Genomic DNA, 17,009 nt, shown 5'->3' with positions numbered 1-17,009 from the left:
CGTCTCCCTCTCTATGTCCCTCACCTGCTCACACTCGGTCTCTCTCTCTCTTTCTCAAAAACTAAACATTAAGGGGCGCCTGGGTGGCTCAGTCGGTTAAGCAGCCGACTTCAGCTCAGGTCATGATCTCGCGGTCCGTGAGTTCGAGCCCCACGTCGGGCTCTGTGCTGACAGCTCAGAGCCCGGAGCCTGTTTCAGATTCTGTGTCTCCCTCTCTCTGACCCTCCCCCATTCATGCTCTGTCTCTCCCTGTCTCAAAAATAAATAAATGTTAAAAAAAATTAAAAAAATAAAATAAAATAACTAAACATTAAAAAAAAAAATTTAATAAAAAATAAAGACGTAATCAAGGTTAAAGAAGGTCCTAAGTGGGGCACCTGGGTGGCTCGGTCGGTTAAGCGTCCGACTTCGGCTCAGGTCATGATCCCGCGGTCTGTGGGTTTGAGCCCCACGTCAGGCTCTGTGCTGACAGCTCAGAGCCTGGAGCCTGTTTCAGATTCTGTGCCTCCCTCTCTCTGTGACCCTCCCCCATTCATGCTCTGTCTCTCTCTGTCTCAAAAATAAATAAACGTTAAAAAAAAAAAAAAAAAAAAAGAAGGTCCTAAGAGTAGGACCTCAAATCACAAAGGACTGGTGTCCTTATAAAAAGAGGAAGAGACATCTGAGATATCTCTCTCTCCACTTGTGTACAGAGGAAAGGCCATGTGGAGACATACTGGGAACGCAGCTGACTGCAAGCCAGGAAGAACCCTCAAAAGAAACCAAACCTACTGGCACCTTGACCTTGAACTTACTTCCAGCCTCCAGAACTGTGAGAAAATAAAAGTCTGTTGTTTAAGCCACCCAATTTGTGGTATTCACCCAATCTGTGGTATGGCAGCCCTAGCAGAGTAATATAGTTCCTAAGAAAACACTTTTAAAAAAACTGTATTGCAAACCAAGTTATATTAATTACTGTTTCATTCATCAATAAATTATGATAAATGTATCTGTATGTTTATAAATTTACTCTAAAACCAAAGATCTGAAAAGCCTGCTTTATTGAGCTACCAAAGTAACCAAAATAATTTGATACCTCAAAACTCCAAATTCTAATTTTAACCCATAACCAAGGCTTTCAATTTATATTTCATTATAAAAAATATTCTACTCAATATCAGTACTATGCACAATAAAGCTAGAGATCGGTAGGTGGCTCAAAAAGCATGCCATATGGAGCGCCTGGGTGGCTCAGTCGGTTAAGCATCCAACTCTTGGTCTCGGCTCAGGTCACGATTTCACAGTTCATGAGATCAAACCCTAACAGGGCTCCATGCTGATGGCCCAGAGTCTGCTTGGGATTTTCTCTCTCCCTCTCTCTCTGCCCCTCCCCTGCTCACATGCTGTCTCTCTCAAAATAAATAAACTTTAAAAAAAAAAAAAAAGCATGTCACACATGGCAATACTGCCATACTACCCCACCAATAAACTCTGTAATATTAAAAAGGAACAGTAACTAACCAATAATACATAAAAAATTGACTGTGCTGTTACCAAAAGAGTAGTCTTCCAGGAGTTCAAGGAAAAGGAAAGATCATCAAAGGCTTAGATAATTGGGAAAAATCTGCCTGAATAGGTAGTTTTGAGCTGGGCCTTCCTTAATGGATGGATGGTACTTCAAGGAAGGTAAGAACAGCACAAGCAGGGGCAAAAATACAAAGAATATGACTCAATCTGAGTAGAAGAAAAAAGCCCAACCAAGTAAACCCTGAAATAATTGTCTAAGTTTTTAATGAGGGAGTAATAGTATAAATACAGCTAGAAACCTGAATTCCATTATCTGCTGTAACTTAGAACTACACACTGGTGAGTAAGTTACATAACCTTTCTGAGCCTTAAACCAGGATAATGTCTTTATAAAGTTATTGTAACGTATATATGAAATATTTGGCACCTCACACATAATAAGTATAATAAATGATAGTTATTATAGTGGTTGTGCAATAGATGACAGCTATTATTAAAGTCTCTGGACTTTTATGTTACAAGTAAGTGATTTCTAAACTTGGCTGTAAACTGAAGCATCTGGGGAGCTTGATAAAAACAGATACCTGGGCCTAAGCCTAAAGTAGGGAATAAGAATCTTGCTGATGATCTGTTAAATGGAATCCACTAATGACCGACTATACTTAGAACACCCATCCTTCAATTAAAAAACAATGGAGGGGCGCCTGGGTGGCTCAGCCAGTCAAGTGTCCAATTCCTGGCTTAGGCTCAGGTCATGATGTCAGGGTTCTGGGATCAAGCCCTGTGTCAGGCTCTGTGCTGACAACATGGAACCTGCTTGGGATTCTTTCTCTCTCTGCCCCTCCCCTGTTTGCATATGCAGGGTCTCTCTCAAAAATAAGAAGAAACTTTAAAAAAAAAAAAAAGAGCAAAAGAATCTCCCCCCAGCCCTCCTAAAAACTTTCAACAAGATTCCAATAAAGATGTGTGCATTAAGCATAAAACTTCTCCCTTATTCCCTTACTCCTGGCCAGCACTAATGTTGACAGTGCATTTATCTCATACAACATGTTGCATTTGTATGCTTGTTGTGTTATTTCTGCATTTCCTCCTGTTGACCAAATATTTAACTTCCAAAATGTTAGGGGCTACAACTTTTCAGCAAGTCTAAAATTATTCCAGGATTTCAAAAAAAGAAAAGAAAATTACATCTTTTTAACAGCATAGCACCAAGGTCAAACACAAACTTAAGTATTTTTGATGGATCTGCTTATCAGCTAAGTCATTCCAGTTATTTTTTTAGCACACAACTGAATTAAGCATCTCATAAAGTAACTCCTATTTCTAATTATGACTTTTATATTCTTATACAAATCCTAAGACAAGATCCTAGTTCTATCTAGGATCACTAGTTTCATCCCTTCATGCCAAGTTCTCATGTTTCCAGATTTACACTACAGAAATGTTCACCTCATTCACTTCTCAGGAACGAGAAAACAGACATCAAGCCATCCTGCCTTCTGAGCAATTAGAGTCTTTGCAAATTATACAGTGACCATATGAAGAATGTTTGCAGTCCTTTTCTATTTGCACATTATTTTTTACACATCCATGGAAGAATCATTTCTACTCAAATGTATTTCCTTTTCACTCAGCTATCAATCCTATAGGAACATAACTAGGAACCAGAAATGGAAATCTAACTCAATACTTGATAGCAGACTTTCAATAAAGAAATAAACCGAGAAATAAAAACTGAGCAACTAAAACACAGATTTGTAACAGCAAACTAGATAGCTACAAACTTCAAGGACAGACTGGGGCGCCTGGGTGGGTCAGTCGGTTAAGCATTCGACTTCGGCTCAGGTCATGATCTCACAGTTGGTGAGTGGTGCTAGCCACGCATGGAGTTCTGTGCTGACAGCTCGGAGCCCGGAGCCTGCTTCAGATTCTGTGTCCCCAACCCCACCCCCACCCCCCCGCGGCCCTCCCCACTCATGCTCTCTCTCTCTCTCTCAAAAATAAATAAAACATTAAAAATAAAAACAAAAAAGATAAAACAAAAATGATTCACATAATGCATTATTCAATAGCCCCATAAGTCACAGCATAAACCCAAATATTCCTGATGGTGATTTTAACAAGTTCGGTATATTCTACTGAAAGTAGGGAAGCTAATCAGTTTAAATATCTCTCTTTAGTAATATAAGAAATGTAAATGAAAACCAGTTTAAGGTGCTAAACTAACAAATACCCTAGGACCCTAGGAAAATAACAAGGGAAGGCAGAAAAAGTTTGTTTAAAGATATTTTTTAAAATACCACTTACAAATCTAAAATATGGAAACTGAAAAATGCCTCAAAATAATGAAATGGCTATGCAAATTAGGATATCAACATTGGAACACTATGTACACATTAAAATAATCTGCATATAGATTAATACACCAAAAACTATATTAAATATTAAGTGAATAATACCATGACTTTGTAATAAAATTTAAGAGTTTAGAGTAGTACTTTTACATATATTGCCTCATACTATATAATTCACATCAGAGGTTATCAGCTCTGACTATTCATCAAAATTACCTGAAATACTTAAAATGCAGATTTCTGGGGCCCACCTGATACTTAGTGAATTAATAGGCTTCTGAGTGTGCTAAGCACTGGAAAGATTTTCAATGCCTGACCAGGGTTAAGAACCACTAACCACTAATACACCACTAATTACAACCATGAAAAAAAATATGTAATTAAGAAAGAACACAAATTAACTTTCAGTGATTGAAATAATTTAATGACTTTTTCCCCCTCCTGGTTAATTTGTTTAAATTAATCATAAAAGCAACTAAGTATATCTGTTACACTTTTTAAAATTAAAAATGGTTTAAAGTGTTGACATTTGAAGATATATTCATTACTAAAATATATTCATTTGCTACATGTAACAAATCAGGTATTAATTACCCTGATTGCTTAAATAATAGTATAAACAGAAAGCACTTCAATAGATGTTACGTCCTCTTACAAAAATAATGATCTCATCCAAAGTATTTACAGTAGTCTCTAAAGTTAACAATACATACCATAATCTTCCTCAAAAAGAAAAAAAAAGCACTTCAATTACAATCTCAATGGACAACTTGAACATATAAAGATAAAAAATGTTATTCGTGTGAAGAGCTACCAGCATGACCCTCAGTGTGTAACAACTACTGCTATAAAACGTATCTGTTAAAATTTTAAATAGTATCTTAGCACTACTTAAGAAATTGGTAACCTCGGTCTAACTTTGAAGGACACTGAAATTTCACACAAATGATGTTATTCCAATTTCCTTCAACTCTGCTCACCAAACCACAATTACTAAGTCTTAAAAAAACATATTACCAACAAATTTACTGACCAAACTTACAGTACAGCTTTTGTTCAATATGGTAGATTCAGTTAGTAAATGTAAAAATTCAAAGCACAAATAAATTCACCATAATCTTTTCCATCCTAGAGGTCTCTCCTAGTATTGAGACTGCCAGACATGCATACTTAAATGTTTTCCAGGCCTCTCACTTTCATGTTTTAAATTATGTATTTCCAGATAGGATACCTACTAATCAACCATTTACTCAAGCTCAGATACTCTGGATTCATTACTCCCCACTTATATCCTTTCACATACCATGCAACCATATCCTACACTTCATGCTCTTTGCCACTACTCTAGTTCTGTCCTTTATCTTTTAGTCCTGGACCTCCCACAATTTGCTGGCCCCACCTCGGTGTTCTATCTATCCCTACTGGAATTATCATCATGATGCTCATGGTTACCATTCTTTCCCTTTTAAAATCCTTCAATAAAAAAGATATTTTTAACCTTCAGCACAGAACACCAGATCTCTGCTTATCTCATAAACTACCATGACTTCTCAGCCTAAAGTATCCTTCCTCCTCCTCTGCCTAATTACTCCTTTCTACCTTTAAAGATTTACCTTTTCCAATTTAGAAAGGGTATCTTGCTCTGTACTTTCACTGTATACTCTACAAATTTGTAAATCACAGCATAAATGATTTACTAAGTAAATGCCAGGTAGGGAATACAAAAGTGAACAAAACACAGTCCTTGACTTTAAGAAACTTAAAAATGAAGGCAGAAAAGTATATAGTCAATTGCCATATAGTTTGGTAAGTTGTTTTTTTTTTTTTAAGCTAACATCTGCTCAATATGCGAGGCTAAGGACTTGAGACGTTATTATCTCATTTAATTCTCATTTAATTATCCAGTAACTTTATGATTACCACTTTACAAAGAAGGAAACAAAAAAATTCTGTTATTTGTCCAAGGTTCAGCTGAGCTTTAGAAATGTGAATCCAGGTCTGACTCCAGAACCTAAGCTCTTAATCACCATGCCTTCAATTTCTACTGTCGCAGCATTTAACTCAGTATCCCCAGTGCACACCACATAGCACAAGATGTGTTTGTTTGTTGAATGAATTTGAGTGTTGAAGTACTAGGCTCGTAATGACTTAACATCAATACTACCACTTTAGCTGATAATGTCTCATGTCAAAGGGTTCAACAGCTCTGAGATACTAACAAATGTGAAATAATCAATGTCTCAAGTAACTCACGTTATGGTTTATAATAGCAAAATACTGAAAATGAATGTCTTATCAGAAAGGGACATGTTAAATCACAGCCTATCCATATAATGGAATTATATAGCTGTATAAAAGAATAAGAATGATCTTCATACACTGATATGGAATAACCTAAAATACACTAAGTGGGAAAAATTAAAAGGTGAGGAAGAATGTGTGTCTGATGTTACCATGGGTGACAAAGGTAGGAACATGTTTTTTGCTTGTGTATGTCACCAACTTTAGAAGAAAAAACGAGTAACTTAAATAGGTTGCCTTAGGAGTAGGAAACTGGGTTACTTAGGGATAGGAGTAGAAAGATTTCACTACATAGCTCTTTTCAACCTTTTGAATTTTTAACCAAGTGATTGTATTACCTATTTCACAAATACAAACTCCTCCAAAGAATGAAAAGCATTTTCAGAAATGAGAACAAAATACTATGTAAAATCTATAAGGCTATGGGTCATAGCTTTCTTGATTGCTACTATTTTGCAGTGCCTGACACATGTTGGCAGTCAAGTATTTGTTACACCAACAAAGTTCACAAAACTCCCAAACTGCCACTGCAGGAATATTTCAAATATATTTTACAAAGAAAGTAAAACTGGAAAAAAATGGTTTTAATTTTTCCAAAAAACAGTCAGGGCCTTATGCCAGGCCTACGGTTTATGAAACTCCAGAAGACTACCACGATCTATATGCTTTTAAAAGTACTAAGATGATCATTTTACTATTGTTTCATGTTTTCTTCACATTTCAAACCTTTCACAATAAAGAAGTTAGGGGGAGGGGCGCCTGGGTGGCTCAGGTCGTGATCTCGCAGTCCGTGAGTTCAAGCCCCACGTCGGGCTCTGTGCTGACAGCTCAGAGCCTGGAGCCTGTTTCAGATTCTGTGTCTTCCCTCTCTCTGACCCTCCCCCATTCATGCTCTGTCTCCCTCTGTCTCAAAAATAAATAAAGGTTAAAAAATAAAAATAAAAAAAAAAAGTTAGGGGGAAAAGACTTTAAAAAAATACTGAGAAAAACCACTTTAAATGAATCCACTGCATACGAATTATATCTCATTAAAGCTATTTCTTTAAAAAAAATTTTTTTAATTCACCTATGCATATTAGAAATCAGATCAGTGATTACACCGAGCAGTAGAGAATAACTGCACAGGGGCATAAGAAACTCTGGGGTGGAACACCTGGGTGGCTCGGTCAGTTGGGTGTCCAACTTCAGCTCAGGTCATGATCTCGCAGTTCATGAGTTTGAGCCCCATGTCAAGCTCTGTACTGACAGCTCAGAGCTTGAAGCCTGCTTCAGATTCTGTGTCTCCCTCTCTCTCTGCCCCTCCCCGCTCACGCTCTTTCTTGCTCTCAAAAATAATAAACATTAAGAAAAAGAAAAACTCTGGGGTGATGCAAATGTTCTTCATCTTGACTGGAATAAAAGCCACAAGGTGTATATATTTACCAAAATTCATTGAACACTTAAAATCTGTGCATTTTATTGTATGAAACCTATACCTCAATAAAGTTACTTAGTTCAGAAAACATTTAAAAGTGCAGATTCTTGGGCCCCTCTTAGAGATGTGGATCACTGGGTCTGTGGTGGGAACCAGTCAATCTGCATTTTTTTAATAAATTTATTTTTAATGTTTATTTATTTTTGATACAGAGCGCAAGCAGGGGAGGGGCAGAGGGAGAGGGAGACACAGAATCAGAAGCAGGCTCCACGCTCTAAGCTGTCAGCACAGGGCCCAATGTGGGGCTCAAACTCACAAACTGTGAGATCACGACCTGAGCCGAAGACACCCAACCAACTGAGTCACTCAGGTGTCCGTGCATTTTTAACAAGGGGCTGTGGCTGACCCTCACCCTAGGTGATTCTGATCCCTAATGTAAGATCCTAATTCCTATGGTGAAAGATCTACAAGGAATAATTATGGACTAGATAGCTAAGAAAGACTTCTTCCTTCTCCATCTCCTATAATCCCTCAATGGCTTCTCCATCAACCTCGTTCAGTGGTTCTCAATCTGGGGTCATTCTCCCCCCCTACCCTGTGACATTTGGCAAGGTCTGCAACATTTTTTGGTCACAACTGGGGAAGTGGTATTGGCATCTAGTGGGCAGTGCACAGGGATGCTGGTAAACACTGTACAATGCACAGGACAGTCCCCCAAACAAAGAAGTATAAAACTCTAAATTACAACAGTGCCAATGTGAAATTCTGACCTGGAGCCTTGCCTCTCAAATGAACTCAGTTGTGGCCCCAGAGGTAAACAGAAGAGATTAAACATGTGACCTCTTCAGGAGAGTCAGGAGAGTCCATTTTTACTTCCAGATTGGTGGGTAAGGAGAGAGAAATCCTCTTTACCACTGCATATAAAGCAAACAAAATGCAAATGTCACATGAATAAATTTTTTAAAAATTCAAAACAATGTGAGCAGGAGTAGCTTCAGGCTTTACTCCCCAACCTCAAGGGATGCTTATTTACTCTCCTCAGCCTGCAAGCACTTTTGAAGTTAAGAAACACTTGCCTAGGGGCACGTGGGTGGCTCAGTCAGCTAAGTGTCTGACTTCAGCTCAGGTCATGATCTCACAGTCTGTGAGTCTGAGCCCCACACTGGGCTCTCTGCTGTCAGTGCACAGCCTGCTTTGGATCCTGTCTCCCTCTCTCTCTCTGCCCCTTCCCTGCTTGCACATGCACATTCTATCTCAAAAATAATAAACACAGGGGCGCCTAGGTGGCTCAGTCGGTTGAGCGTCTGACTCGGCTCAGGTCATGATCTTGCAGTTCGTGAATTCAAGCCCTGCGTCAGGCTCTGTGCTGACAGCGCAGAGCCTGGAGCCTGCTTCGGATTCTGTGTCTCCCTCTCTCCGCCCCTTTCCCATTCATGCTCTCTCTCTGTCTCTCAAAAAAGTGAATAAACGTTAAAAAAAAATAAAAAATAAATAAACATCAAAGAAAAAAAAAGAAACACTTGCCTAAAATAAGGTACATAAACTTTAGAATGACAAGCAAAACCTCATCTTTGGCTACCTTCACAAAGACTTTTAGGGCTATTTATTATAGCAACCTGGTCCAATCGAGGGCTCTTCAAAGTATGGTCTGTGGACCAGTGAGCCAGTCTGAACTGTTTATCAGTTTACATCAGAGAAGTATAGAAACTGGGAGGACAGAAAGGGAAATTTTTATAGCAGAATAATTTTATGTCTGTTGGGTTGAATAAAAAATTGGGACTTGTACTTCCCCTTTTTATTTCATCTTCATTTTAAAAAATTTTGCTGTACTTTTCACAATGATATTAGTCAATAGGGGACTGGAAATTTTAAAAGGAAAGAAAGAAAAGGTCATTCATCAGTTTGAAAAACACTAATCTAACCATATCTTAACTGATATACCTAGTAAGTGGCAACGCCAGGATTTAAACCCATGTCTGCCTGACACCAAAGCCCACACACTTAATCATTACACTATATTTCTCTGTTGTTATTACTTTGAACTCAAATCCCTATATGTAGTCCCTACCTCTGGAGAGCTGGACTGCACTAGGCACAAATCAAAAGGACTTTATGTCTGGCCCAAAGCTTTCAACACTGAAAGCAAACCAAACTGCCTCCTTGGCTCCTTTCCCCAGGCTCACACTCAAACTTGGCTCTCTTGATTTCTGATAATGCAAATGGACAAAACAATATGTATATTTCTCCCTAAGGCCTAGAGCAGTCACTAAAGGATAATATCTTCTTTTGGGACCCATCCTGGTTTCTATCCGGCTCTGAGAGAGGACATCCTCTCAAGGAGCAGGAGGTCCCAGATCTCTCTAACCACACTCCATGTATAGAGTACAGAATAAATGAATCCAAAATAAGAAAAAGCCACAAGGACTTAATAGCATTTAAAGTCTTCCCTTCTCAGACCAAGACCTCCACACTCTGCCATAATGTTTAAAGACCTTCGACTTGACTCATCCATACTACACATCCTCCATGTGCTTTCCTAATTTTTTTCCACAATTTTTTCTAATTAAAAAAAATTTTTTATGTTTTTATTCATTTTTGAGAGACAGACAGAGACAGGGCGTGAGCAGGGGAGGGGAAGATAGAGAGAGAGAGACAGAATCAGAAGCAGGCTCCAGGCTCTGAGCTATCAGCACAGAGCCAGATGCAGGGCTTGAACTCATGAACGGTGAGATCATGACCTGAGCCCAAGTCGGACGCTTAACCGACTGAGCCATCCAGGTGCCCCTTGACAATTCTTAATAAAAATGTTATAACCCAACCTAATGTACAATATGTATAAAAAAAATTAACACCCCCAAAATCCATACTAATTGCAACTCTTTTCATTTTTTAAAAATTATTAGTAGAAATCCACAAAATGGATTTCAAGACCCATTAATAGGCCTCAACCTGCAGTCTGCAAAACACTGCTTATAGAGACCAACAGTCTCTAACAGTATGCTCTCATCTGGCAAGCCCAACCCATAATCATGCTACCTTAAAATTCTACTCAAAAACACATTTTTTTCCTACATCAGTGTCATGGTACAATAAATGTAATATCATTTACAGTCCAAATTTAGTTATGGGGAAAACACACACACACACACACACACACACACACACACACACACACACACAAGGTTTTGTCTCAAAATTTAGTAAAATACATAACTTAAAGTCAAAAACTTTCAAACTCTTGTCAAAAATTGAAGAGAGCTTATTAGCTCAAAATGTAAAACATGGTTTTCAGCTGGTAGTTGTCACAAAATATTTCACTGGCAAATCCCAGAATAGAATATATACTGAATATATATATTATCAAATTACACAAAGTCTGAAACCAACCTGCTCTTCACTATCTTCACTCTGACTGGTCTTGTCATCTGACCACCCCCCATTATTGAGACCTTGGAAACCACAGATCTAACTCTTCCTCCTACCTACCTACGTGTGTGTGCTGTCATTAACCCATTACAATTGCTCTAACGTGTCAGGAGTCCTACCTTGTGTTAGGCTGGCTCAGAAGTTGTGGCATAGACTTACGTATTTCTATGGGAAAATGCACAAATACAAAAACTTTTGAAACATAATCTATCGATAACCCTACGTTTCATGTAGTTAATGCACTGAATGCCTTATCTCCAAATCAAAACCAGAAACCAAAAATTCTTAACCAAATTACAAAAATATAATGCCCTTTCTGTAAATTAAAATCTACTTGACATAAACATAAAACAAATCTCCATCACCAGTTATGAGCTTCAAGTCTGTAAGCCTCAGAGGGTATGCGGTATTTTTAAGAACTGTATTAACAGGACCTGGCTCCACCATGTTGTCCCACCACAGAAGGACACAATGCTATCATACAAACCATCTATGTAGCTTTCACATTTATTTCATAGCTCCGCTCAACCCCATCTCCTCTAGCCCCACCCACTGAACAGCTGGGTGGGATGAAAGATTGTTTCCTACCCTCCCTGCTGCCCCTTCACTAGCTATTTGGGAGGAATAGGGTTCCAGGCAGCAGTAACTAGCTTAGTAATTGTTTTTATCCTGCTAAGGCACCATCCTGCAGTCTATCAAGATCATAAATTTCGTCCATACCTGTACACTTGATGCCTAAAAAGTTTCCTCCTCAACTTGCTTATATACTTGGTGAGAGGGAGATGAACTCAAGGGCACTCAGAAAGGTATTCTTACATTACATCAAAATAATAAAGCCAAAAGAAATCTTAAAGTTTAACTATAACCATAAATTCGCAAAAGTAAGTTATTTCAGTAACCAAGCGAACACCTGGACGTCACAAATTCCTTCCCTACACTACAAAAACAAAACAAAACAAAAAAACAGAAAAGAAAAACAAAACACCCAGGTTTGAAACAGGACACTTTCAAAATGTAACTTAGCAAATGGAAACGTATTAGAAAAATCTCAGTTGCTTATTTCCTACTATACACACAGCATGGAATGGAACTCAGGAGTGGAAAATGTGAATGAAATGGCCTTGTTCTTTTTCCAATACGTTGGGGAGGAAAGGAAATGAAAGGGTTTCTGAAGAGAATAACTAAGAACAGTGAAATATTTTCAAAAATCAATTTTCTTAAACATCACCAGTATTTCCAACTCCCCTCCCTTCTCCAGCGACCCTTCCCACCCTTCCCACTCCTCGGGGGGGCGCCCTTCCCTGGCGTTCTTTTCCCCTTTTTCCTAAAAATTAGGTCCAAACCAGACTCCTTAGCCTCCGCACTCAAGCCTCGCCCGCCATCCACTGGCCTTCGGGGCCGCGCCTGGGGAAAGGAAACCCCGAGAGACGAGAAGGAGGAGCGAGGAGGCGACGCGGTTGCTGGAGCCTCTGCAGCCGCCGCCGCCTCCACCGCAGCTTCAGCCTGGTGCATCCTTCTTCCTCCCTCCCCGCCGCCGCCCTCCCGGGCCGGCCCACACAGCACCCTCACCGGGGCGCGCACACACGTCCCCACCCTCCTCGCCAGCCCCACTCCCCCACGAGGGGAGCTCCGCCGCGGGTGCAGCGGCCGCCAACGGGAGGAAACAGGGCCGCGGGAAGCCGGCGGGCCAGGCGAAGACGACCCCGCTCTGGCGGGGCGAGTGAGGCCGCGGCTCACGTCTCCCGGCTCCCCTGGCCCGCCCGCCGCGGCACAGGAAATACCGCCGCCTCGGCTCTCTTCACATTCAATTCAAACTGTCACCGCCGCTTTCTCCCCTCCCCCCGGGCGCGCCGTCGCCGCGCCCCGGGCCCGCAGTCGGCCCACCCCACCTCCTCCGGCCGCTGCTCCCTGCATCGCCTCAGGGCGTTACCCCAGTTCGGTCTGGCGGCCGCAGAGCCCCCCCCAAGTCTGGAGCCGACGACCTGAGTCGCGGCGGCCCAAAGCTGAGACTCACCCATGGTGCTGCTGTTGACGCTCCTCTCCTCAGCAGCAGCGGATCTCGCACTGACCGACATCCCCTCCCCCCTCCGCGACCAGCCCGGGCGCAGCGCAGCCCGCCGATTCTCCAAAGCCGCCTACGCCGGTTCCGCGGCGTAGCCGCCCGGCGTCGCTGCCCCGCTTACGCAGGCGACAGCGGGCGGACTCCACCACTGGCTCTCGCCCGAATCCCGCTCCCTCCTCCGCCCCCGCCCCTTCAGACAGGCTTCCGGGCCTAGCCGACGCCAGTTTCGATCTCGCGAGAGTACTCCCTCATCTCCCCGCCGCCTCTCTCCATTTCGAACATGACTTCATTGGCATCACTGCTCTTTTGCTGCTCAAGTTTAGCCGCCATGTTTAAATTGGCGGGATTTGGCACCTCCAGGGTCGTGGATAGTCGGGCCTCTGTGCGTGTTCCTGCAACACTGCTTCTGAGGTTAAACTGCGTTACGTTTCTCGGTGAAAAGCCCGGGGACGATGAGAGGGAGTGACCGGTGGGCTGCGAGGGTGGGGTTTTGCCCGATTTAAAGATGGCCTCTGTCAGTGCCGCCCCGCTCAATTTCACGTCAGGTTTTGGAGCTGCGGAAGCCGCCTGGTTGGCCTTAGGGCCTTCTTACGGAGTTGGCGTAAGGCAAAGAGGCACCCCTGGAAGAGGCCAGATTGGGAATCTGCGCTTGGGGCGGGAGCCGCGTCCAAGCCTCCACTCCCAGATAACGACCTGGCGGCATTGTGGGTGCGAGTGGAGAGACACTTCGAGGCAGGTGTCTGTGTCTTCATCCATCCCCGTGTCCTAGCTTCCGGGACTCTCGGGGTGGAAAGCGAGATTAGGTCCTGGTTGCCCCCACATTCCCTTGGCGCTGTCACTTTCTGGTGGCCTGGCATGGCGAAGAGGTCGCGTGCTGCAGCTTCCGCTGCGGACTCCCCACAGTTACACTCGTGTTAGCTCACCTTGTTGGTTACCGATTCGCCCTGGTGGAGCTCCACTCCGATTAAGGAAATGAATGAACACGCGGGAAGCTATTAGGCGACAGATGAAGAGTAATTAAGTACTAAAAGTGTGTAGTTTCATACTGTAGCAATGAATGTCGTTTGGTCACTGGAGCCTGCCGCCAAATGCTTAGTAGTCAAAGTAGTCTCACTTTGCCCAGAACAGCCTATGGTCGTTTGTACCTTTCTTGAAAACTAATGTCTGTCTTCGCTGTAGAGTTCATGAACATTATCTTTCCTGTTAAATTGTATGTTAAGGATTCATATACATTTAATATAGAATATTACATAATACAGAATACGTATGTAATATATAATTATCCTGAACCCGCGCAAGAATGTTCATAGCAGCATTGCTTTTTTAGTGCAACAATTTAAATGTCGACTTACAGGAGAATGGATGAATAAGTTGCATTATTGGGCAAACTGACATACACGGAATATTAAAAAATGGAAATTAATAAACCAATGCTACTGGTGTTCATTTAAAGTTCATTAACATAATGTTGACCCAAAAAAGCAAGTTGCAGAAAGATTTATATGGTACGTCAGAAAAGTTTAAAAACAAAAAACTGAGATCAAATTGGGAAAATCATGTAGGGAAATGATAGATGTATTCAGAATAGTGGTTAGTTCCTGAGAAGAAGAGAAGGGAATTTAACAGGGAGGATTCACTCTTATCTATAATGTTTTATTTTCTGCCAAAGGTAATCTGTTGAAAGTGTGGCAAAACCTTAAAGCTTAGGTGAAGGATACACGAGTATTAAATTGTAACTGGTTTCTGCACTCTTCTGTATACTTGAAATGTTTCCAAGTCTTTTTTTATGAAGGAAATTTTATCCAAAGAAACACCTTATTTTGTGTCTTGACATCTACTGTTTCCTCAGCCTCCACTTGTACTGAATTGCTCATAACGTCTGTTAACAACTCATCTGCCCAACCAATCATTGTGTTAATTTTCTGAAACTTCAAAAGGGCATTTTAGTTGGGGAAATTTCATTAAATTTCTACTTTGAAAAGGAACTAAGTATTGCTGGAAGTTTAAACCTGTGGCCTCTGAAGACGGACTGCCTGGCTTCTAATCTCCATGCTACCATTTACTATGGATATACCCAAGGACAGGTTACTTAACCTTTATGTAATCTAGTTCCCTCCGCTATAAATGGGAATAATACTTACCTAATTGGGTTTTTGTGAAAGTTAAATATGCCCAGTCCATAGTAAATACTTAGTAAATGTTATTTATTATATACAGCTCATTTTAAAATATAAAATTATCTTGTTTAATATAATCTAACAGTCTATAACAAAGAAAGTCTTTGCTTCCCATCTCTATTGATATATTTATTTGGGGGGGGGTCTCTTAATGGAAATGAAATTTTGTTATTTTGCTCTCTGAAAGTGGATAAGTTCTCTATATAAATAATAAGTAGTTTGCCTGAGGTTTGTTCATGCTCTCCTACAAACTGCACCCCATGCAATGATAGCTTCACTACTTTCCATTGAAAATTATGTGGAAGACTATATAGGCAATGAGATGATGACAACCTATGGAATTTTGTCCATAAGGAGTTCTAATAGTGTTATAAATTGTGTGTGTATGTGCATGCATGTGCACACATATATATTATGAATCTTATGTTGGGGGTGGAGAGAGTAAGAGAATTATTATAATAGTTTTATAATCTCTACTGCACTGTCCACAGTATTACATTTGTTAATAAAATGTAGTCTAGACCTTAACCTGATTCAGAATCATCTTTTAAAAACTGATCTGAAACTCTGGATAGACTGTAGAGATTGTTTTCGCTACATATTTACAGTGTCCAACCTCAAACGAGCCTTCAACTTTGCCAAACAATACTTGCTTCCTTAGTTAGCCCTCTTTTTCCACAAGAACCACTTAGATTTTCTCCATTGTTTTCAAATCATCACCCTCATTTATTATCAGCAAAAAATAAAGCCCATCAGAGAGAAAATCCAATGACTTTCTACTCCCATATTCAGAAGCCTACCTGCATCCACACTCATCCTTTACAAACATCACAAGAGATCAGGTGTCCCTCAAACCTGAAGCACACATTTCTACACATATCCTCTCTCTTCATGCCTATTCTCTGGATTCTGTCTCCTACCTTCCCAGGAACTTCACTCAATGAATTATTTATTCAATATGCTTCTGAGTTTTGTCCCTACTGCTCCACTGAAATTCTCAACAGGGTCACTAACAACTTCTTTATTCAATTCAGGGGACCCTTTTTTCTGTTGTTGTTGTTTTTTTCCACACAATTTTTAAAAATGTTAGTTCCAGTATAATTAACATACAGTGTTATATTAATTTCATGTGTACTATATGGTGTTTGATCAGTTCTATACATTACTCAGGGATCATCATAAGTGTGCTCTTAATCCTCTTTATGTATTTCACCCATTCCCTACCCCCTACCCCTCTGGTAACTATCAGTTTGTTAAGAGTCTGTTTTTTGGTTTATCTCTTTTTTCTTCATTTGTTTTGTTTCTTAAATTCCACATATGAGTGAAGTCATGTACTACTTGTCTTTCTCTAACTTCTTATTTCACTTTGTATTATACTCTCTAGATCCCATCCATGTTGTTGCAAATAGCAATATCTCATTCTTAATGGCCGAGTAATATCCCAATGTGTGCATATGCCACATCTTTTTTTTCTAATGTTTATTTATTTTTGAGAGACAGAGAGATAGAGTGTGAGTGGGGAGAGGCGGAGAGAGAGGGAGACACAGAATCCGAAGCAGGCTCCAGGCTTTGAGCCATCAGCACAGAGCCTGATATGGGGCTCGAACTCATGAACCATGAGATCATGACCTGAGCTGGAGTCAGACACTTAACCAACTGAGTCACCCAGGCACCCCTATGCCATATCTTCTTTATCCATTCATGTATTGATGGACATTTGGGCTGCTTCCATAATTTGGCTATTGTAAATAATGGTGCAATAAATATAA

At 40.7% G+C, this 17,009-nt stretch overlaps 1 protein-coding gene and 1 long non-coding RNA gene across 4 annotated transcripts in view; one reads left to right on the top strand and one right to left on the bottom strand.

The window, feature by feature from the left end:
* Positions 1-13,221, bottom strand: part of SEPTIN7 (septin 7) — a 118,162-nt gene extending 104,941 nt beyond the window's left edge. The window contains exon 1 of one of the 3 annotated variants that reach the window (XM_019418149.2): positions 13,016-13,221. In XM_019418149.2, coding sequence (XP_019273694.1) covers positions 13,016-13,076 — 61 coding nt within the window. In that variant the 5' untranslated portion in view covers positions 13,077-13,221. Of the gene's footprint in view, positions 1-11,219; positions 11,247-12,885; positions 12,931-13,015 lie in introns of those variants that run through there. The other 2 variants (XM_053898156.1, XM_053898158.1) reach the window with 2 other exon arrangements.
* The window catches only part of LOC128775660 (uncharacterized), a 36,286-nt gene extending 20,518 nt beyond the window's left edge, over positions 1-15,768 (top strand). Inside the window, exon 2 of the long non-coding RNA XR_008420565.1 lies at positions 13,010-15,768. This is a non-coding gene — a long non-coding RNA (uncharacterized LOC128775660). The remainder of the gene's footprint in view (positions 1-13,009) is intronic.
* The last annotated feature ends 1,241 nt before the right edge of the window (positions 15,769-17,009 follow it).

This window comes from Panthera pardus, unplaced genomic scaffold (genome assembly GCF_024362965.1).
Source record: "Panthera pardus isolate Hobbes unplaced genomic scaffold, ASM2436296v1 HiC_scaffold_8, whole genome shotgun sequence".
In the NCBI taxonomy this organism is placed as follows: domain Eukaryota; kingdom Metazoa; phylum Chordata; class Mammalia; order Carnivora; family Felidae; genus Panthera; species Panthera pardus.
Note: the sequence above shows the minus strand (reverse complement) of the source record. Positions and strands in the feature narration are given on the sequence as shown.